Raw genomic sequence first — 22,004 nt, 5'->3', positions numbered from 1 at the left:
GGCAATATTGTATTGATTTGGATGTATGCTTGGGGGTCATTGTCATGCTTGCCATGACTTTGGAAATGCCTCCATCCTAAAGCTCCGATTGCAGGGAAAGGAAAAGTAAGCCCAAAAGCCTGATATTGCGCCGCCATGCATCACTGTGGCTATGGTACATTACAAAGGCTACGTTTAGCAAAATAACAATCCCATCAGTAAACATGAGGGGAAATGTGTTCTAGTCTGATAATATGAAGCTGTATTATTCCGCCACTGGCGCAAAAACAACCCCACTCGCCTGCCTCCGCTCAGAATTATGACAGATGGAACCCGTTGTTTAATTACAACAATAAATCAAGATGCCTGTGTACCTCTGAAAACAGTGGCACCCCCGACGGATGGTCTAGTGATTTTTCCAGATCTAATTGCAAAAATTCGTCCATCATTCGTCCTTATGTAAGTACCTGTGGACATGAAAACGCCTGATGATGGACTCGGTACACATATAATGAATACAGAATGAACAAGGAGGTTGCATCTACCTTTGGATCCTCTGATAACATGGATGCTCTCGCCAGCGCGAATTCGAGCTTGGACATCTGTTGTGCTGTTGGATCCTGGGATGAGAATGTCTATAGATTTACGGACATGGAACATGAAAACACACATTTTAATTAGGGCTGAAATGATTAAGCAGATAACTCAAATAATTTGATTACAAAAAAAAAAAAGCTAAACATCTGCCTCGGAGCCTTGCCGTGATCATTTTGATGAAGACAGTGCAATCCGTCTACTGCAACAGCATGTCAGCAATCGCCAACGCAAGGTATCGACGCTAACTCATTTAGCCTACCACTGCTAGTTAGAACAAATGGGAATGCTCCCACCACTGCTACATGTAGTAAGCATACTAACACACAAGCTGCTACAGCGGCCTGCCCGACTTGAACACACAGCAGCAAATTCTACACTCATTCACTGACTCCCATGTCACTCACCAGGCCAGGACACTCAAAGTCAAAGATATTATAGTGTAGAATCTGAGGGTGGTGACCCAAACTGGACTTTTGGTTACTCGATTAATCTACTGTAACATTAGTAGAATAATAGATTCCAAAAATATTTGATAGCTGCAGCCCTTTTCTTAATTACTCAAAATTAGGACTGTGATAAAAAAATTAAATAAATCGACCAAGTCGGATAAGTCGACTTTAAAAATAGGTGGACTGAAAATGTCTCAAAGCGTCATCGCCGTCCAGGTTTCTACACGGACCTTTTTTGCAGATGCACGCAGTGGACAGGAAATTATTTAGGCAGCTCGGCTCCACTTTTCCTCATAGATTATTATTGAAGCATCATCTATAAGTGACTTTAATAAGGCACTATTACATGTGTATGTGTGAACTAAATGATAGTGTTTGTTTACCTTAAATGGTCATCGCTAGCACGCTAATGCTAATCACAATTGCTACCGGTTTAGCATAGGCTAATTTTGTTGTGTTTAGTAATACTCACGCACAGAAGATAATAATTAGTAGTTATATCCACTCAACTCAAGTCATGTAGATATAATGATGTGTGTGAACTAAATGGTAGTTAGTGTTTGTTTACCTTAAATGGTATTTGCCAGCGTGTTAATGCTAATCATGATTGCTAACTGTTTAGCATTGGCTAATTTTGTTGGTGTTATACTCAAAATAACAGAATTTGAAAAAACAACAACAACAACATTACACAGTACCAGTTGTGGTGACAATACGCTGAACGTAAACTCCAGCCTTCTGCAGGAAATTGACAGGCAAACTGCCAGGGGAGCTGCCCATGCCCATGACAACCTGGCGAGGCATCATGGGGATCGGCGTCGACTGGATCGGCCTGACACTTGCTACTGGCTTCTCGTCCGGCCGGGCCATCTGACGCCTGGAAATAGGAATGAATGAACTGATCAGCTGACTATGACTGAACTTTGCACGGCAAAGCAAACCGACACGTCTTGTCAACTGCTAGTCAGACGAGATTTAAATATAGTGAAACTCACCAGCCACGTTGACTGAATGCCGGTATGTTAGCAAGCGCGTGGTTGCTTGTTGGATAATAAGGGGCGTAGGAGGGTCGAGAGTAGGGCACGGAGGCTCGTTTTTCATCCTCGTAACTTTTTTTGGCTGCTCTCTTTTCCGCTTTGGTCAGTTTGGATTCCTTCCGGTCCATTAACAGAGATTCATGTTGGAAAGGATGCTGGAGACACAAATGGAGAGAAAGACATCTACCAAATACATCAAACACACAATGCACCCTGATACCTTCATTTCATGGTATTGTAATCGCAACGCGGCCGTTTAATGATCAGGAACTAGAAATGAGAAAATTGCCATTCATTTCTTGCAATTTTGAGGAAACATTCTATAGTGGGATATATAGGTCCTTCCTTATTACTTGAATTATCTGTCAGGTTTTTTTTAAGGGGGGGGGGGGGTGTTATGTATCAAAACAAAGTACTAGTGATATTGGTGACGCAAGAGAACTTGTACTGGTATTGAGTCTGGAAAAACAAATGGCATTGAACATCCCTATTCACTAATAATAATAATAGAATAGTCATTGTACTTTAGTGATGAGGTGAGGGTAGAGCTGACAGGCTTGATAGATGACTGGCTCATCTTCCAAAGTCCTCAGACTTATCTTGTCCATTTCAGGTTCCTCCTCAACAAAATGCAACAACGACTCCACTTCCTTTCGAGTGAAGTTTAGTGCCGGGTTCAGGTCATCCACCACCCGGTCTGCAATCATAGCATTGCATAGTGAGCTTTGGCGAACACAGAAAACAATTTCAATTTCTTTCTTTCTTTTTTTTTTTCTCACCGGACATGCCCTGTTTGGAGACCTGCCGATCATAGATCTTCTTCTCCAAGGTGAAGTCACAAACCAGGCGGTAAATGTAACAGGGTTTCTTCTGGCCGTAGCGGTACACCCGGCACACCGCCTGGGCGTCATGACAGGGGTTCCAGGACGCATCGAACACGACGACACGGTTCGCTCCAATTAGATTTACACCCAGGCAACCGGCTCTGGCGGGAGGACAACAAAAATGGTACAAAGATGCACAGGTTTTATTGCCCGTCAATGGGGGAAGGGAACGACGTTTAACGAAATGATGCAGGAAGAACTGTGACACACACCTGGTAGACAGCAGGAAGAGAAACGATTTGGTGTTCTCTGGGTCATTAAACAGGTTGATTAGGCGTTCTCGTTCTGAGGCAGATGTACTCCCATCCAGTCCTACACAAAAACACATTTAAAAAAAAAAAACAACAACATTTATTTCTAACAGCAGTCAGTGCTTCTCAAAGAGTAGTACTCAGGATCACTTTAGTGGTATCAAAAGGATGACTAAAAGAGTGCATTTGTTAAGTACGGAAGAGGATTAGAAAAGGAAAAAAAAAGGTTTGATAGGATTCTAACTTTGATCTCAGAATTTTGACTTTGAAGTGAGAATTATCATTTTATTCTCATAATTCTGACTTTCAATTCTGAGATAAAAGTGAGAAAGAATCCTGCTAACTTCTTTTTTCTGTACTGGCCCTGATCCCCTTCCGTAGTTATGTACAGTTCAGTTGTATTTGAGGTCAAAGTTACATTTGCATTTAATTATTTACCTGTTTTCAAACATTTATTAACTCATTCACTGTCATTGACGGCATTTGACGTCAAAAATTCATTTGAACTATTTTTATTATCTTAACATTTTTTCCACTTTTGTTAATAAGAGTATGAAAACCTAGAAATGTTTTTATTGTACATTTAGAACAGATACAAAATGTATGATTAATCCTGAGTAAACTATTGAAGTCATGCGATTAATTACAATACGAAATTTTAATCGCCTGACGCGATTAAAAAAGAAGAAAAGATTATTAAAAATTAGGAGTGTCAGACGATTAAATTTTTTAATCGTAATTGCATGACTTCACGAGGTAACTCACGATTAATCACAAATTTGATATCTGTTCTAAATGTACAATAAAAAAATTCTAGGTTTTAATACTCTTGTTAACAAAAGTGGGAAAAAATGTTAAACTAATAGGAATAGTTAAAATGAATATTTGACGTCGAGAACCGTTAATGGCAGTGAATAAGTTAAGATACTTTTCCCCCCAATCTTATACACAATACATTCTAAGAGCACAGAACTTACGGTAATAATTGAGATTGCGAACCCAGTTGGGGTTCAGAGACTCTGCAGCAGCGTCTTGCGATGGAATGGCTCTCTTTGATAAGAAGTCCTCAATGACTGTCAGGGTGGATAAGCTTTGACTGGCAATGCAGGAGGAGATATTAAAGAAGTGAATGAGCTATGGCCGCCATTTGAGGTGAATACATGCATATGACTAACTATCAGATCATCGATACTGTATCTCTATCTTACTGTAAAATTTATGTTTTTAAGTGACATCTTAAAAGGGGAAGCAAACGTAAACATTTCTTGACAGTAATGTTATATGTGACCTCACCAGTCTAATCATTACATTAAAAAATTACATTTGTGGAATATGAGTTACGCAACAAAATCAAAACGTTTTTATCCATTTCAGGGGGTGGCCATTTTGCCACTTGCTGTCGACTCAAGATGACATCACAGTTGCTCAGTCTCAGGCAACAGACACCAAAGCCACTTACCTGAAGACCAAAATCTTGTCTCCTCTTCTGACGCTCTCGTCAATCAAATGAAAGAGCAGCACCATTTTGGCAGAGTGTTCCAGAAGTCCTATCTGATAATGTGACATGATCTCCTTTGCCTGTGTCAGAAATGAGAATAATACAGTTGAGAGCGCGCAAATGATAAGTAGCATTTTTATTTTTATTTTTTTTTAAACAGTCACTGCTTCATACCCATTCATAAGTGATGACTTGATTGCTTCGATCCTGGGAGGGATTGAGCATGGGCGGAATGTTATTGGCTTTGCTGTTGCTGGAGTCTGACACTTTGCCTTTGGGGCCGCTGGCGATGTCATCAAGGTCCAAGTCCTGCTCGTTTGCCTGATTCTCTTTCTGTACGGCTTCATAAAGCACGTCGGGGTGATTCCAGATCTAGCGTGAAGATGAACAACAGTTTCAATGATCAAAGGCGTATCCTGCGTGACACTTTTGATTCAAGAATCTTACCTTGCAGCATACACAGAAGGCCTTGAGAGGGTTTAGGCCAAGCCAACCATTATTTCCCGCCTCCCTAAAGCGATTCATGAATTCGGTGTAAAGCGCTTTCTGTATAGGAGACAGCCGCACCAGAATCACATGCTCCATCTTAATGGGAAGCTGGTGCTGCAGAATATCATGGCCGCGCCTATAAAGCAGAGAGAGAAAAAAAAATCATAACAATGAGCAGTAGTTATTTTTCTTCCAAAAACAGCCCATTTAGCAATCCTGCTCACCTCTGAACAAAGCCCTCCAACAGGCTGTGCAGCACATGGCTACGGTAACGCATCAAGCGGACATCTTGAGGCGTGCTGTCCATACATTGCCCATTCAGAATGGGCCGCTCAAACATGTTGCTGAACTCCTGCCGTGTGCCCAAGAAGTCGGGCCTAACAAAGTCCACCATGCACCAGTATTCGATGAGATTGTTCTGTAACGGGTAACCTGTCAGGACCACTCTGCGCCTCGAACGGATATTCTTCAGAGCCTGCGACGTGCTGGCATGATAGTTCTTAATGCGATGGCCCTCGTCACAGATCACCACATCCGGACCAGGTCGGAGAATCGACTTTTCAATACCTACATTTAAAAAAAATAATGGCATATTATTACAATAATATGTTCCATGCAGCCCCACTAGTCTAAATACAGTATTTTGGTTGATATTGTGTTAGTGGAATATGAGTTAAGCAGCAAAATCCAGCAGTTTTTACCAATATCAGAAGACGTCAAGTGAAAATGACATTAAAGTTGCTCAGATCTCAGGTAACAACAACCAATCACAGCTCAGCTTCAGAAAACAGGTGAGCAGTGATTGGTTGTTGCCCGAGCCCTGAGCAACTGTGATGTCATCTTCAGTCGACAGCAAGTGGCAAAATGGCCGCCCCATGCGATGGATAAAAACGACTGGATTTTGCTTCATAACTCAATATTCCACAAATGTAATATTAATCAGAATGTCACATATAACATATTATTGTCAAGAAATGTTTAACGTTTACTTCCCCTTTAAGCACACATCAGAACACTGCTATTATATACTAATGGATTATACTTGCCTTTCATGAGTTCTTGTTGTCTATCTTCCTCATCGAGATCAATGATGACCGGCCCCACAGGCTTCTTTGATTTTTTCTTCTTGCCCGTAACAAAACTCTTCTTCATTGTCAGGAGGCGGTACATCTCATATCCCATTAGCAACACGCCTCCATTTTGGCTCCAGTCCTCCACCACCTTAGCCCGTACCGTCGTGGTTCTGTAGGACAAACATCCAGAGGTTGATCAACACTTTAAACATTGGACGCGCGACCGTTTATGTGCTCTGTGGCGTGCACCGTACTTGTGCTCATCGTTCAGGATTTGAACTTTGAATGTACGTCCAGTACACAAAGTGGGGTCCGTGTCAGGGGAAAACGCTTCTTGTGGTGGGAGCCACAGGTTGAATTCTGCCAGCCAGTTCTGAAGCGTGTTGACCTAAAATGAGTGCAACAAAGAGATCAGAGATCAATGACGAAAGTAGGAAAAAGATGTGATTGAGGAGGTGTGTACAGCAGAAAGTAAGAAAACTCAACCGATGCCGACAGCAAAATATTGCGGATGACTGTGGCATCAAAAAGAAACCATTTTAGAGCTGTCAAAATTAATCGATTAATCAACAAGTACAGTGCAATAAATGAAATCCGCAAAGTAGTTAGCATTATGTTTTATATTTATTATAAATGTTTTAAGGCTCGAAAAACCCTCACCACAGTGTGTATAAACACTTTTCTCAGCGAGGCATTTACATTTTCTAACATTTCTCTCATTTAAACATTCTCAATGTTCAAACCTTCATAGATTTTATAAAATAGGTACATTACAGTAAAAATAAATAAAAATGCATGCAGAATTGCACAAAAAAAAAAATCCTTGAAACAGCGAGGCAGCGGAAAGTGAACCGCGCTATAGCGAGGGAACACTGTAATCGATTCTCAAATTAATCAACAACTAGTTTTATAATCGAGTAATCGTTTGGAGCAATTGTTTCATTTAAAACAATAATAGTTTTTTGATGCATTGATTGGCATATTAAAAAAATTCTGAACCGATTCAGAGGTATTAAAAATCGATTTTTAAAGATTAAATAAAAATAACTTAAAAACACTGTTGCCTGCTGCATATTGCGCCTTCAAGTATTCAAACACAGGTTACGCTAAATCAGATGGATTAAATATGTTTTTGTAAATGTATTGTTATAGGAAAAGTTAGACAAATGCCGCCATTGGTATGTTTTGAAATTTGTGTTGACACACTATTGTAAACCAGGTTGCCTTGCCAGTAAGTCAAAATGTGAAATATAAATTATTGCTCTTCCTTGAGGTCTGCAATTGTTTTAAAAAGGTACCAGTGTTTTACATGGACTATAAAATGCAAGCCGATGTAGTGATGCATCGGAATCAGAATCGAATTGAATCCTAGGCCACTGAATCAGAATCGAAGTGAATCGTGAAGTACCCATAGATTCCCAACTTTACTAAATATAGGAAAAACTGTGCCCAGACAACATACACTAAAATTACTCACAGGAACAATGGCCAAGACGGTGTGCGCCTCAGTATTCCGCAGCAGGATGTCGATGAAGGAAATAACCTGCAGTGTCTTGCCAAGCCCCATACTGTGAGCGAGGATGCAACCAAAACCAGTGCTGGTCTTGTAACGATCCAAAGACTCAATCAGGTTATCATACAGAAACCTGATACCACCAATCTGGGGAAAAGACGAGTGGAAAAATGTCACATTGACACACTTGGAGGACAAGCATTTAGCATTTTGGCAGCTGTCCAATAAAGCACACCGTGGACATACCTGGTGAGGTTTGACAGCCTTTGCCAGCTGTGGTGCGAGATAAATGTCTTTCTCCTCCGCAGGGTGGTTGATATTAACCATCACGCGGCCCTGGGCGTCAGGCAAGTTCACAGCATCATTGATGTGCGCTCCACTGCTCTCTGTGCCGGCGGGACTACTGTCGTCCTCCTCATCACCCGACTCGCTGCTTATCTGCAGGGCGTCCTCGTCCCCTGAGCTGAGTTCAATTATATCTGTGCCATCAATAAACAGAGCATAAGGGCTTGCCGCATATACCGTATTTCCTTCTATAGTGGCCGGGGGCATTTGTTTATTCAATTGTAGATAATGTCATTAAAATAAAACTTTTATTATAATTTTTCTAGACACTAGTTAATTGGTGTATCTGAGACGCACTGTTTATTTATTAAAGTGACAATTGGGCATGAGTTCGATTACCATCTCCAATGGCTATCTCAGGGAGTTTTGAGTCGATGATTTCGTCTTCATCACTGTCCAGACAGATCACATCCTGCTTGCAGAGAAGGGCGGGGACCAAGTGAGAGACCTCTCCTAAAATGGAAGTTGGGTCCACTGTTGGAATGATGGGAATGAAAAAGTCATCGTCTTAATTAGTCTCATTGAAGTACTCTGAAAAATGGCAAAGTTATTTAAAGACAGGACAAAAAAAACAACAACACAAACCTAGTTGGGACTCCAGTAAAGTTGGAGCTGGTGTAGGGAAGTCTTTCCTCTGTTGCTCCAGACGCTTCAGCCTCTCCACCTCTTCCTGCTGAGCAGCCTTGGTTCCAGCCTCCAGTTGGTCCTCATTTAGCAGCTTTCTGTTGGAGACAAACACGAATACGGAAACTTTGACACGAAGAGTGGTTCACCTCAAATGAGGGGCAGCATACTGGTAAGTAGGAGTGTTAAAAAAATAATAATTGTTTCGCCAATATATCGCGATATTACCGTGCACAATTCTTGTATCGATTCAATATGCGGCCAAATCGATTTTTAAACATCCATTTTTTATGGAAATATTCAACACAACATCTTAGTTGAGGTTAGCTTTTAAACCAAGAGTGCCATCTTGAGGAGTCAAAAAATATCACAGGTGCCTCATGAAGCTTCATTTGTCCGTCTGTCTGTCTGGTTAGCTGTTTAGCTAGCTAGCACCTTTAAACCAAGAGTGCCATCTAGAGGGGTCAAACAGTATCATAAGTGTTTCATGAAGCTTCATTTGTCTATCACTACTGAATAGTATTTTCACAATTTTGAATAATGAAAAAAAAAATGGCAATAATCGACTTAGATTCATATCGGAGTCAAAAAATATCAGGTGCTACAGAAAGCTTCATTTATCTGTCTGGCTGTATGGTTAGCTAGCTAGCTAGCTAGCTGGCCCATTTAAACCATGAGTGCAATCTAGAGAAGTCAAACAGTATCACAAGTGTTTCATGAAGCTTCATTTGTCTATCACTACTGAATAGTATTTATAAAATTTTGAATAATGAAAAAAAAAAAGGAGGCAATAATCGACTTATAGATTCGTATCATGATTAATCGGTATCTAATGGAATCGTGACCTATGAATCGTGATAAGGTTCGAATCGCCAGGTACGAGGCAATTTACACCCCTACTGGGAAGCATTAATATCCATGTCATGGTGTTTTGGTTTAAAGAATGATAGAATACTAATTAATTTCCAATAAAAATAAATTGTCCTAATCGCATCAGTGCAGTGCTTCTTAATGTGTGTTTGGTCAAAGCCGAGGGGCTCAGTGAGTCAGTGTCAGGGGTTCAAGCAGTGGTCAAGAGGCATACACTGTGTGTCTGTGTATGTCACACACGAGTGTAATTTTTTGTATGATTGACAACGTGTCAAGAAGATCTATTTGACAGGAAATATAAAACACATACGCACCTGATATTTTTCCTCATGTGTGCAGGCTTTACAAGCTTGGACCGTTTTGAAGGCTTGGAAGATTTGGTTAGTTTAGAAGATTTGTGTTTCTTTGACTTGCTGGACGTTTTCTTGCTCTGACTTGATTTGCCAGGGCTGCCCGGAAGTTGAGAGCGAGAGTTTGGTCTGGAGGACGCCCTGGAGGACGCCCTGGAGGCCGGCCGTGACGGTGGCGCCGAGGAAGGCTCTCCGGATGTAGCGGAGTTGGAGTCTCGACTGTGAGTTTTGTCATTCGAGCTTTGTGCGCTTGAAGGTTTTTCTTTGAAGAGAAGAATATATCAGTTTTACATTGACTGAGTTGATCTGCTATTCATGAGATAGTGAGATATAGAAACGCTTACCCAAACTGTCATCCTCGTCATCTCCATAGTTTTCATCCTCATCATCATCCTCCTCCTCCTCCTCTTCATCCTCCTCCTCCAAATCGCCATTGTCTTCCTCTTCGTCATTTTCCTGATAATCCTCTTCACTGTTAAGGCTAGCCTCCAGGTCACTTTCTGAAACGACCTCTTCAGACATGGTGTCTTAGGGGGCTTTCAAAGTATTACCTGCACACCTTCATCAGGGGTCCTAAAAACAACAACAAAAAAGAAACACACTCAAAAGAGAAGTTTATGCAACATTTCAATGCATTTGATATTAAAGAATCAAAGGAAATGCTGTTCATCCAGAAAGTATTCTCAGCGCTTCACTTTTTCCACGTTTTATTGTGTTAAAGCCTCATTCCCAAAAAGTTCATTTTTCGGCTCAAAATTCCATAATGACAATGTGAAAAAAGTGCTTTCGAAATTTTGCCTTATTTATTAAAAATAAATCATATCTACAAACGCATTCACACCCTTTGCCATGAAGCTCACAATTGAGCTAAGGCGTATCACGTTTCCACTTATCATCCTTGAGGGGTTCCTACAGATGAACTCGAGTCTAACTGTGGAAAATCCAGTTGATTGGACATGATTAGAAGAGGCACACCTCTCAATATAAGGTCCCGCAAATCAGTGCATAAACCAAGCACAAAGTCAAAGGAATTGTCTGTCGATCTCTGAGACAGGATTGTTTAGCAGCAATAATCTGGGAAAAAGTTGCTTTGAAGGTTCCAATGAGCACAGTAGCCACCATCATCCGTAGGTGGAAGAAGTTCCGCCACCAAAACTCTTCCCACTGTCTAAACTGAGCCATCAGGGGATAAGGGCCGGAGTTAGGGAGGTGACCAAGAACCCAATGGTCGTTCTGTCAGAGCTCCGATGGTCCTTTGTTGAGAGAGAACTTTCCCAGAAGGACAACCATCTCTGCAGCACTCCACCAATCAGGCCTGTATGGTAGAGTAGCTGGAAGCCACTCCATAATAAAAGGCACATGGCAGCCCACCTGGAGTTTGCCAAAAGGTACTTTAAGGGCTCTCAGACCATGAGAAAGAGAATTCTCCGGTCTGATGAGACACATATCGTACACATTGGCGTGTTGTTTGGAGGAAACCGGACACCACTCATCAATGCCATCCCTACAGTTAAGTATGGTGGTGACAGGATCGTGCTGTGGGGATGTTTTTCAGCTGTAGGAACTGGTAGACTAGTCAGGATCGAGGGAAAAATGAATGCAACAATGTACAGACAGCCAGGGTGAAAACCTGCCCCAGACTAGTGCTCAGGACTTGAGACTGGGGCGCAGCTTTACCTTCATACAGGACAACGACCCTAAAGCACACAGCAAAGACAATGAAGGAGTGACTTCAGGACGACCAGCCTGAGGTCAGACTTGAAGACTTGAGAGATCTGAAAACGGCTGTTAACAGACGCACTCCATCTAAACTGATGGATAGAGCTTGAGGGGTGCCGCTAAGTAAGAAGAATGGGCGAAACTGCCCAAAGATAAAAGTGTATCAAGCTTGTGGCTTTGTAATCAAAAATACTTCAGGCTGTAATGTCTGCCAAAGGTGCATCAAAAACAAAAAAAGTTTACACTTTGTCAATATAGGGTGTTGTGTGCAGAATTTTCAGAAAAATAACTTATTTCATTTTGGGATGAGGCTGTAACATAAAATAATTTAAAGAGAGTGAAACACTGTACATACTTCACAGTTGCACTGTAGTGGCCCAGTCATATGAACAAAAAAACTTACATAGCTCCCAGATCGTCAAATTAATAAGAAAATAGGTGGATGAACTATCAATAATGACAACTGAATGCCTTTCCCCCGATTCCCTTTGAATAAGGGATGCATAAGCAGCTAAATCAAAGATAAAGCTACACTTTCTACGTTATGTAATAGCTGATGAACAGCCATATGGCACGCACAATCGTTGCACTTACCTTCTGGTATAACTCAACTACAGTACTATTGTTTCCTGCCTCAAGCAGCAGACCAACACGCTAGCTAGTTATGAAACAGCACACGTAATTGCAACCCCCCGCTCCCAACTATTCGTGTTCATTTGAGCAGCACACTTATTTTACAGGAAAACACATTTGCGTAACCAACGGGGTTCATTTTTTGGTTTTGATAGTGAGCATGTATTTTTGTACTGTGTGTTACGCTCGGGCAGCTAACGTTAGTCGAAATTACCCATATGCTAACATTCTCGGCTAGTAAGACGCGCGAACTAGCTCCATCATTATATATTTTAGCAACATACCGTGAGAGTATATGCGTTGCACGCTTCTGGAAATGTCGATGTTAATGCACACAACGGCCGATCAATTCATTTGCAGGGTAATTATGAAAGTAAACCGATAAACGTTTCTTCTCATTTCCAATTTTTTCCCCCCAGTGTTACAATGTATTTCTTCCTCCGAGTGTTGCATCGAACGAAGTCGTGTTCCGCCGGCAAACTAAACTGAACCCCTTGAATGAAATTTAAGTACATGCGGGTACTGTATTTCATTATCTGCGCTCGCTATATTTTTTGAACGAACCGACTAAGTATCTAATTATTGCAACTGTGTTACATTTACTATTTCGTATATATTTTCTAATTCCATAAAAATGAGGTTAGAATTGTTTTTGTGTGCGACAGCTCGTCGATTGTTGATGACGTAAATTGTAGGCGTCCGATTCTTGTCTTTTGTGTTTATCTTCAGCTCGTAGTTGTATGGTGAATGAATAGGTGCCTTCAAGATTTTTACGTGGACAATGGACATGGACAATAACACCGCTTAAATGATAGTGTGCATTGAGTGCAGACGCAAACATGAACAAAGGGTGGCTGGAGCTGGAGAGCGACCCAGGTGAGTTATTTCAACACAGTAACGTTACGACAGCTAGCGTTGATTTTTCATTCAAGCAACAGCTCCCCATTCGCATGATGCTACGAAGATGCATATTTATCATCCGTTTACAGTATTTTGTGTGCAGTTTATTTACCACGCGTTTGGGGAGCTATCGAGTTTGTCTTTTCTTAATCATCTTCACTATAGTACACAATATGACTGCCATCATTTTTGGCTTTCGCTCATGAAAGATATTAAATGTTGGGTTAACTGCACTTTTTCCCCCTTATTATTAGGATTGTTCACTTTGCTCGTTGAAGATTTTGGTGAGTAGTTAAACCTTTATGTCTGGAATTGTAATAAAGACAAAAAAAACATTTAAATCCTTACTGGGAAATTTATTTAATGAGAAGATGTTTCACGTTTCCTGCAGGTGTTAAAGGCGTACAAGTCGAGGAAATATATGACCTTCAAAGCAAGTGTCAAAGGTACGTGTTTTATTAGCCGTGCAAGTTAATCACTATAATGAGGACAATCTGAAGTAGTTTAAATCAAAATTATATGATATGCATCAGAAAAGTTCCAGGACTAGTGTCACAATAAATATATTTGAAGATGGAGTCTTAAAACACTTTCCCAACCTTCTCTGCTAAATATTCATGTACTTCTTGAAAGATTCTTCGGTAGCACACTCTTCACAGCCAACTTGATGTTGTCCAAATATTCACCCTTGATGACCTCCTTAAACTTGGGAAAGAGCAAGAAAATCACACCTGTTTGGGTGAATTGGGGAGGTTGCTTCTGCATGGTGATGTTCTGCTCAAACAGGAAATGATGTAAGCTCAGAACAATTTGAGCAGGTGCTTTGTCATGGTGAAGTAGCCACAAGTTGTCCTGCTACAACTCTTGGCTCTTGTCGCGCACTGAAGGACGCAAACACTGCAGAATCTCGTTTCTGGTTAATTGTTTGGCTCACGGGAAAACTCATAGTTTGTCGTTTGGGCTTGAAATATATCTTATGTGACACCAGTCCCGGAACCTCCCTGACCACACCCTGTATACCCATGCCTAAAATTCTGTAAGCTTGAACATTTACGAGGGATGCTTAATTTTCTTTTCCAGCCCCGTCTATGGCTTCATCTTTTTGTTTAAGTGGATTGAGGAGAGGCGATCCAGGAGGAAAGTTAATACATTGGTGGATGAAACCTCCGTCATCGATGAGGAGATCGTTAATGATATGTTCTTTGCACATCAGGTAATGGATCATGGACCTCAAAAACACATTCATAATGAAATTAGTGAAATGCCATTTGAATGCTTATTTGCTGTAATTTTTCCTTTTAGCTGATCCCAAATTCATGTGCCACTCATGCCTTGCTGAGTGTGCTTTTGAATTGCAGTGGTGTCGAGCTTGGCATCACCCTGAGTCGCATGAAAGCTTTCACAAAAGGCTTCAGCCCAGAGGTAAGAGTTTTCTGACATAAGGATGTCTGAGAATAATTTACTAAATTAATAATTTCTATAGATTAGTTTTGTGTAGAATGTTGTTTTTTGTGTGAGTCTTCTCTTTTCCTATAAGACACATTTAAGGGATCAGGAAAATCCTAGCATCATAATTAATCGTCAGTCATTGCCCAGAGTATAATGAAAGTGAACAAAATGGACAGTATGAATTTGCGTGATTCCGCTTGCTAATATCACATACAAGTCTAAAATGGCATCTATTTTACAGAGCAAAGGTTATGCCATAGGAAATGCCCCTGAGCTGGCCAGAGCACATAACAGCCATGCCAGGTAGGGTTACATTACATTTAGTAAATGGTTCTATCCTATGTTGGAAAAGTTTTTTTTTGTTGAGATTGCACTACCTTTCTGTTTCTGTGAAGACCGGAGCCTCGGCACCTGCCAGAGAAACAGAATGGGATAAGTGCAGTGCGAACTATGGAGGCCTTCCACTTTGTGAGCTATGTCCCCATCAAAGATCGCCTCTTTGAACTTGATGGCCTCAAGGCCTACCCGATTGACCACGGTAAGATTTAGATGCTTCAGTACAAGTATTTGCTCACTGGTCTGTTAGTAGAATTTTGGCACTTTAAACGTCATAAACAGGAATGTGTAATGTTTGCTGAACACTTTTAGGGCCATGGGGAGAGGAGGAGGAATGGACGGATAAAGCTCGGCGGGTTATCATGGAGAGGATTGGCCTGGCGACTGCTGGGTGAGTGTTGAACTTGTGATTCCTAAAGGCGTCTCCCGAGCTTCACTGTCAGCGCTTGTGCTCCTCTCGTCCACAGTGAGCCATATCATGACATCCGCTTCAACTTGATGGCAGTGGTGCCAGACCGTAGGATGAAGTATGAGTCCAAGCTGGAGGTTTTAAAGAAAAATCGACAGACTATTCTGGAAGGTCTACAGAAGGTAGGAAATGGACACAAACCTGTGCCCTCTTTGAAAGGGCAGATTCGCAACATGCCCATTGTCCAAGTCTGAGAGTTGTTCCTCCAATGTAGATACAACCATTTGAGGCCAGTGCTACCAAACTTAAGACTTTGACATTATTATTGTTATTTTAAGTTAATAAAAAAAATAAAAAAAATAAATAAAAAAAAATAAAAAAAAACGGAACCCAGGATTGAAGATACATTTCTTCAGTACTCCTCTTCCATGTGACCAGAGTGAGCAAAACTGCGGCTACCACTAATGCTAGTTCTGTTCAACTACGTGAGGATTGTAGACCAGAGGAGAGGATGAAACATACAAGTAGCTAGCACGACTAATAACCCTGAAATTGAGGAACCCCCGCCACTCCTCACTAAAGCTCATTTATGTCAGCAGTATGGGTGCAATTCGTTAACGTGCTTCAAAGAACAACCCCAAGTCACGGTCAGCATGTTAATGCACCTTCAAAGACACAGTCCCAAAATGAATTTAAGTGGGGCACGGAAGAAATCACAAGCACAGTCTACTTTGACAACTTTATATGTTTTATAAATGAATTATACACATTTAATGTTGTTATAAATAAAGTAATATAATAAATATTATACGTTAATTTGTAATATTATGTTATTGTATTAATTTATTCATAAATATATATTTATTTAGGAAGAAAGCTTGAATTGTGTGTCAAAAATTGAGATGCTAATCAAATCTTAACCTTGGCGTATCGTTCTAGCCCTAGTCCCAACAATAGTATATAAACACAATACACATATGCACACAGGATTATTTTTTAAAAACTCACATACAGTAGATCAGTAAATACTGAAGCTCCGATCCATGGAAGACTGATAGCATAACATTTTCTCCGTGTTGGAATTTGATAAGCACTTTTTGTAATGGGCATTTTGATACATACAGGCCTGGAATAAAACGATATTAATCCAACATCCATCTTGTGCGCCGGGTCATGGCAGGCGCTGGAGCAGAAAGCTGATATCTCACCGAGCGGTGAATGCTTTCAAGCGTAACGAATTTTGGGTTTCAGTCGGGGTTTGTAAAAAGGTTGCAAAGATGTTATTCTTGTCGCAAAGAAATTTTCAACATGTTTAACTTCAAACCCACTCTAGCTGCATTAGTCAGCTATGTGAACTACACTATCCTCCCGCCCCCATTTTACTGTTCTTCTTTTGTTTAAGTTGGAGTCAACAGCTGTTAAAATGACCAATAATTAACAATTGTACTTGGAAAATTGCACATCAACACCGCTTAGTGTTTGTTATCAAAATAATGTTTTGTTTAAAAAATAATAATAATGAATTTGTCGTGTCTGCAGATGATCCGACTCACCCAGCCCGAGATTGTCCATGACAAGAAACAGCAGGACTCTTCCACGCTTGATGGCAGCACCAATTCAAACAAGAAAGAAGCAGACGAGCCAGTGCCATCCCAAGGGACTGATCAAGCTTCCCTTGGTACTTCTTCCTCTATTCTTGTAAATATCTTTGTTGACACCAAAACAAGGGATTTTAGATAAAATACCATCTCCTTTATAGATGCCGTAGATGAGGCTGGAGGGAAATCTAAAGCTGCCCCCAACCCTTCAGGAAAGGCCACTGGAAAAGCACCTGGAGGAAGCACACAGCAAGTCACCAACCTTATCGTTCAACGCTTACCTGCCTTCCTTGATAATCACAACTACGCCAAGTCACCGATGCAGGTGAAGGGGGGGGGGGGGGGGGGGTCATGGCTCTTGAATCTTTAATGTACGTTCACCTTTTGCCAGTATGGAACTACATGTTTGTATGTTTAAGATCCAACAAATGTCAAGCATTTTTCTGTACCAAACAGCTTCAACCTTTGTCACCTTCTGGAGAATGTTCAGAGTGAGATTATATGACATCTCCAGTATTTTTAATATGTTAAAGATGTTGGTAAAAACCCAGTTCCACAGAAAATACTGCCCCCTACAGGGCATTAAAAAGGTCAGGAAGTGTTATTTTTAAACGCAATCTGTCTGAATATACTTTGACAGGAAGAGGAGGATCTTGCTGCCGGTGTTGGACGTTCTCGAGTGCTGGGACCTGCACGGCCAGCGTACTCTGAGGATGAAGATGACTATGAGGATGAGGAGGAGGAAGTCACAGCACCTGCAGGGGCATCAACAAGGTTAGTTACCTGAGGATTTCTTCTCTGTCTTCTTCATGACCACACCAAAGAGCACTTGAATTTACATAAACATTTTCTTTTCTGAAGGTTCAGACGGAAGGCAAGTCTGCGATCACGAACAGGAAGGGTCGTCACTGGAATGGAGAGCCAGATTGCCCTCAGTGTCTTGGCTGAGAAATTGAAGAAGGAGGTCCAAAAAAAAGATGCCCTTAACACACCGCTCTCTGTGCACACCGAAGGCCGGACTGGCGGCATTTGCATCACCTCCGCTTCGCAGCCCTCACCCACACCCAGCAACGAGAGCACCGACACGGCCTCGGAGATTGGCAGCGCCTTTAACTCGCCGCTTCGCTCACCCGCACGCTCTCAAGCCGCCACACGTCCGTCTAGTCCCGTAGCATCCCATCTGTCGCGCGTGCTGTTTGGAGAAGACGAGTTGCTTAGACTAGACGCTCGACATAATCGTGCTGTAAGAGAACTGGGGCCGTCTGTCAGTGTGGCCCTGCTACACCTGCTGGAGGATGGAGTTATCTATTCTCTTCCACCATCTGGTGAGTATCCACGTTGCTCATTGTGGTTTAAATTCAAACATCAGTTTTACTGTATGTCCATGGCATATAACAGCAATAGCTGTAGTCCAAATGCCAGGTTTTTGTAATACAGTATACAAAAATGAGACACAAAGAGAAATTATTTGAATACTTTTTCCACTGTTAACATGTTCAATTCGAGTGGAGAAAAAAAAGGGGCTTAAAACTGATTCAAATATCAGTTCATGTTGTGCATCTTTATTAATTATCTTGGTCTCATATTTCTGTATTACACAAAAATAACATTTGAAGTTCAACACCATATAATATATTTTTAGTTTTACCTCTCACAAGCGCTTTAAACACACTTCTCACACACATTTATTAAAGAGGCACATTGTGCTTGCTTCACGGTGGTTGTTACTCACTAAAAGGGAAATTAAACCCAAACATTTAATTTACAATTATTATGTTCTATGCGCCCCCACTACTCTAAACATGGCATTCTGATTAATACTGTGTTTGTGGAAAATGAATGAATTGGCCAAATCCACCTGTTTTTGTCCATCTCGGGGGCGGCCATTTTGCTATTTGCTGTCATCATCACAGTTGCTGAGGACACTGGAAACCAATCACAGCTCACCTGTTTTCTAAGCTTGGTTATGTAAAGTTCACAAGCTGAGCCGTGATTTGTCGTTACCTGAGTCCTGAGCAACAAGTGGCAAAATGGCCGCCACTTGAGATGGATAAGTTACAACAGGTGGATTTTGCTGCTTAACTCATATTCCACAAACACGATAATAATCAGAATGCTGTGTTTGACTAGTGGGGCTGCATAGAGCAAATTATTGTAAAAAAAAATTTGGGGGGAGGGTTGACTTCCCCCTTAAAGTAATGGAAATTTGCATAGAAGCTAAAATACTAATAAACATATCTCGTCTGTCTCTTCTTCTTACTTATGTTGCATTTCTTCCATATTGTCCAGCGATGTTACATACGTAGAATGTATTTGAACAGTTGTTTTTGTTATATTTATTTTTGCCCTTATAGCAGATTTGGCTGCAGATGCTGTTAAACCGCCTTGCAGTCCTGAGAAGAAGATAAAGGACAAAGATCAAGCGGAGAAGGAAACGACGAACGAGAAGGACAAAGGACCATCTGTGGAGGTGAAGAAAGAGGAGGAGGAGGAGGAGAACAAAGATGCAAAAGATGTGAAACCCAGCAAGAAAAAGCTTGATGCGCTCGAGCCGGCTGCAGACAGCAAGCCCCCGGGGGATAAGTACTCACCCAAAGTAAGTCCAGAAATGACCATTTCTGCCGTGTGTAGAGCTGAGCAACATAATTAAGACACTATTCTGTCAATTGCAGGAGCTGCTCGCGCTGCTGAAGTGCGTCGAGGCAGACATTGCCAATTATGAAGTGTATCTGAAGGAGGAAGTAGAAAAAAGAAAGAAATACAAAGTGGGTTTAATAAATCCACAACCACTTTTGTGTCATTTGGCTGGCAGTTTGTATTGGATTTTCATCAAAATGTTTGTCTTCCCGTATGCAGATTGACGATCAGAGGAGGACCCATAATTATGATGAGTTCATTTGCACCTTTATATCAATGCTGGCCCAAGAAGGTAAATATTGTCTTCTCTCTTGTCCAATGGCGTTATATGTTTAGCCTTTCTTTCCTTCTTTTTTTTTTAAATTGACAGACCTTGCATTGAGGCAAATAATCAATATCAAAGTCAATACAGATTTACAGCTGTAGTACCCCCAAAATAAAAGAGCACTAATGATCATTTGCAAATAATTTGCATAGTAAAAACAAAAAAATGAGTTTCATTGCGGCCTGCTGCTGTATATTTTATTTCTAAATTGGTTGATCTCTGCAGGGATGCTAGCCAGCCTCGTGGAGCAGAACATTTCTGTGCGTCGTCGGCAGGGAGTGAGTATCGGCCGTCTGCACAAACAAAGGAAGCCCGATCGCAGGAAACGCTCGCGACCTTACAAGGCCAAGCGCCAGTAATTTTAAGCAGTCATATCTTTTCAGTAAAGTCACGTCTCGCTGTAAGGATCAATCGTAATCATCATGGTTAAACAGAAATCGCCACACTCGTGAACGTCATCATGTTTCTGGTTCATTGTGGCGTTTTAGTCCCAGCCTTGTCCTCTTCATAAAATTGACCAAATGGTTTGCTCAGTTTTTTTTATCGTGTGTGTGTGTATAAATGTACTACTTTTTAGTAATGCTGTATACTGCTATTTACAAATTGTAAATACGGAAATAAAGTAATTGTATTTAGTTAACTTGAATGCTCATTGGTCACGCAAAGTTTTGAGTGAGTTTTGTACACTTCTCTACAGTTTTATGGTCAGCAGTTTCAAGAAACCACAAATTATGAATTCTTCAGTGTCTGTCTTATGCTTGTTTCCGCATTTCTGAGAACTTGCAAGTATTCAGTGGGTCAGCCAATGTTACAGTACATTTTTGAAAGAACTATCCAAGTTTTAAAGGACTTTTGAGTTTGTCGTTTTAAATTTAGTGATGATGTCAATATTTTTTTTCCTTTTTTTTGTAAATCAAAAGCCCCAACCAGGTTGATTAAAAATTTCAGTGAGATTTTCAACTAAATCCATAAAATAATTATTGAATGCATTTGCAAGTTTATCACGTTGGGATTATTAGATTTCCAATTTTTACATTGCATTGTTCTTCGAGATATTCTTAGATTTCAACAAGCTGTTCATTTGTTTCCAAATCAAATAACGATTGCCTTTTGCTTTGGTTATCATATGGATGTAGTATGTAGCCTTTGCTGTGCGCATCGCTTGAATTGCAGTACTCTGTTTCTTAGTCCTTTAAATATACCCATTGCAGCCAGATCAAGATTTATTACTTGGCTGATTTGAGTATTAATCTATGGAGAGGTAAACTTTTTTGTGTACCGGTAATTGTTTTTTTAGGTTCATGAAAAATTTGTATCAATAATAGCTGCTAAAATCATATTGTGATCTGACAAACCAGTTATCAAGTTGGTCAAAGTGTCCATTATATAAATATTATGACTACCCATCCCCATCTTCCAGTATTGAGATCTTATATAAAACATTGATCTCCAGGCCTCATCAATAAAAGTAGTTAACATTTTACTGTGAAGCCAGCTTTCACTTAGCCATAAAAAGTCCAAGTTGGAGTGCAACAATAATTTGATTTTGTCACACTTGGCAGAAAAATTCAAACATTTAAATGACCACCAAACATTCCAAAGTTTTACATTAGACTCCCATTTTCACATGGTTTGGAAGATATTACAATTTTAGTACTGTCGCAGTCATGCATGATTCCTGTAGAAAGTGTTGTGTTGAAATACATCTGCTAACCAAAATGTTATAACACAGCAACTATTTTTAAATGTTCATTCCAATACAGTTTTAATCTTTAAGGTTACCCTTTTGTTGAGACATTTCAGCTTGCTATATATTTTTTCTTCTTCTCAGTCTTCTGTAAAAGATAATCTGTTGTTATTTTTGTATCTATAAAAGTTCTCAGAATGGCGTAAAAAATAATTTGCATGTGTGTATGTGTGCGTCTTGTACATATTTATCTGTTACTCTGCTCAGCAGGAACGGAACTCCCTGAGCTCAAGTGTTATTGCCATTGTGCTTGCCATTTCTATACTGTAATAAAATCAATTCTCAAAGTGAA

General features: G+C 40.6%; 2 protein-coding genes across 4 annotated transcripts in view; one reads left to right on the top strand and one right to left on the bottom strand.

Moving 5' to 3' along the window:
- rad54l2 (RAD54 like 2) overlaps nt 1-12,766 on the bottom strand; it is a 17,640-nt gene extending 4,874 nt beyond the window's left edge. The window contains exons 1-21 of one of the 2 annotated variants that reach the window (XM_086086422.1): nt 12,596-12,766; nt 10,304-10,532; nt 9,924-10,221; nt 8,701-8,837; nt 8,455-8,589; nt 8,017-8,249; nt 7,735-7,917; nt 6,512-6,645; nt 6,231-6,427; nt 5,409-5,751; nt 5,143-5,320; nt 4,870-5,067; nt 4,657-4,775; nt 4,175-4,293; nt 3,159-3,258; nt 2,842-3,047; nt 2,587-2,759; nt 2,021-2,217; nt 1,724-1,902; nt 525-614; nt 354-446 (exon numbers count right to left, since the gene is read on the bottom strand). In XM_086086422.1, coding sequence (XP_085942548.1) covers nt 354-446; nt 525-614; nt 1,724-1,902; nt 2,021-2,217; nt 2,587-2,759; nt 2,842-3,047; nt 3,159-3,258; nt 4,175-4,293; nt 4,657-4,775; nt 4,870-5,067; nt 5,143-5,320; nt 5,409-5,751; nt 6,231-6,427; nt 6,512-6,645; nt 7,735-7,917; nt 8,017-8,249; nt 8,455-8,589; nt 8,701-8,837; nt 9,924-10,221; nt 10,304-10,481 — 3,490 coding nt within the window. In that variant the 5' untranslated portion in view covers nt 10,482-10,532; nt 12,596-12,766. Of the gene's footprint in view, nt 1-353; nt 447-524; nt 615-1,723; nt 1,903-2,020; nt 2,218-2,586; nt 2,760-2,841; nt 3,048-3,158; nt 3,259-4,174; nt 4,294-4,656; nt 4,776-4,869; nt 5,068-5,142; nt 5,321-5,408; nt 5,752-6,230; nt 6,428-6,511; nt 6,646-7,734; nt 7,918-8,016; nt 8,250-8,454; nt 8,590-8,700; nt 8,838-9,923; nt 10,222-10,303; nt 10,533-12,081; nt 12,143-12,595 lie in introns of those variants that run through there. The other variant, XM_086086423.1, reaches the window with a different exon arrangement.
- On the top strand, nt 12,368-22,004 carry bap1 (BRCA1 associated deubiquitinase 1). 2 transcript variants are annotated; one of them, XM_086086425.1, is made up of 17 exons: nt 12,368-13,187; nt 13,466-13,495; nt 13,603-13,657; nt 14,292-14,424; nt 14,514-14,633; nt 14,902-14,963; nt 15,056-15,198; nt 15,309-15,387; nt 15,464-15,587; nt 16,945-17,083; nt 17,165-17,328; nt 17,644-17,777; nt 17,865-18,328; nt 19,361-19,599; nt 19,676-19,768; nt 19,860-19,932; nt 20,191-22,004. In XM_086086425.1, the coding sequence occupies exons 1-17, from the start codon at nt 13,151-13,153 to the stop codon at nt 20,322-20,324; spliced, it is 2,223 nt and encodes a 740-aa protein (XP_085942551.1). In that variant the 5' UTR covers nt 12,368-13,150; the 3' UTR covers nt 20,325-22,004. The 2 variants fall into 2 exon arrangements, with proteins under 2 accessions (XP_085942551.1, XP_085942550.1); XM_086086424.1 differs by having other exon boundaries at nt 12,370-13,187; nt 19,358-19,599.

This window comes from Leptonotus elevatus, chromosome 10 (assembly GCF_054856555.1).
Source record: "Leptonotus elevatus isolate MCC_2025b chromosome 10, RoL_Lele_1.0, whole genome shotgun sequence".
Classification (NCBI taxonomy): Eukaryota; Metazoa; Chordata; class Actinopteri; order Syngnathiformes; family Syngnathidae; genus Leptonotus; species Leptonotus elevatus.
Note: the sequence above shows the minus strand (reverse complement) of the source record. Positions and strands in the feature narration are given on the sequence as shown.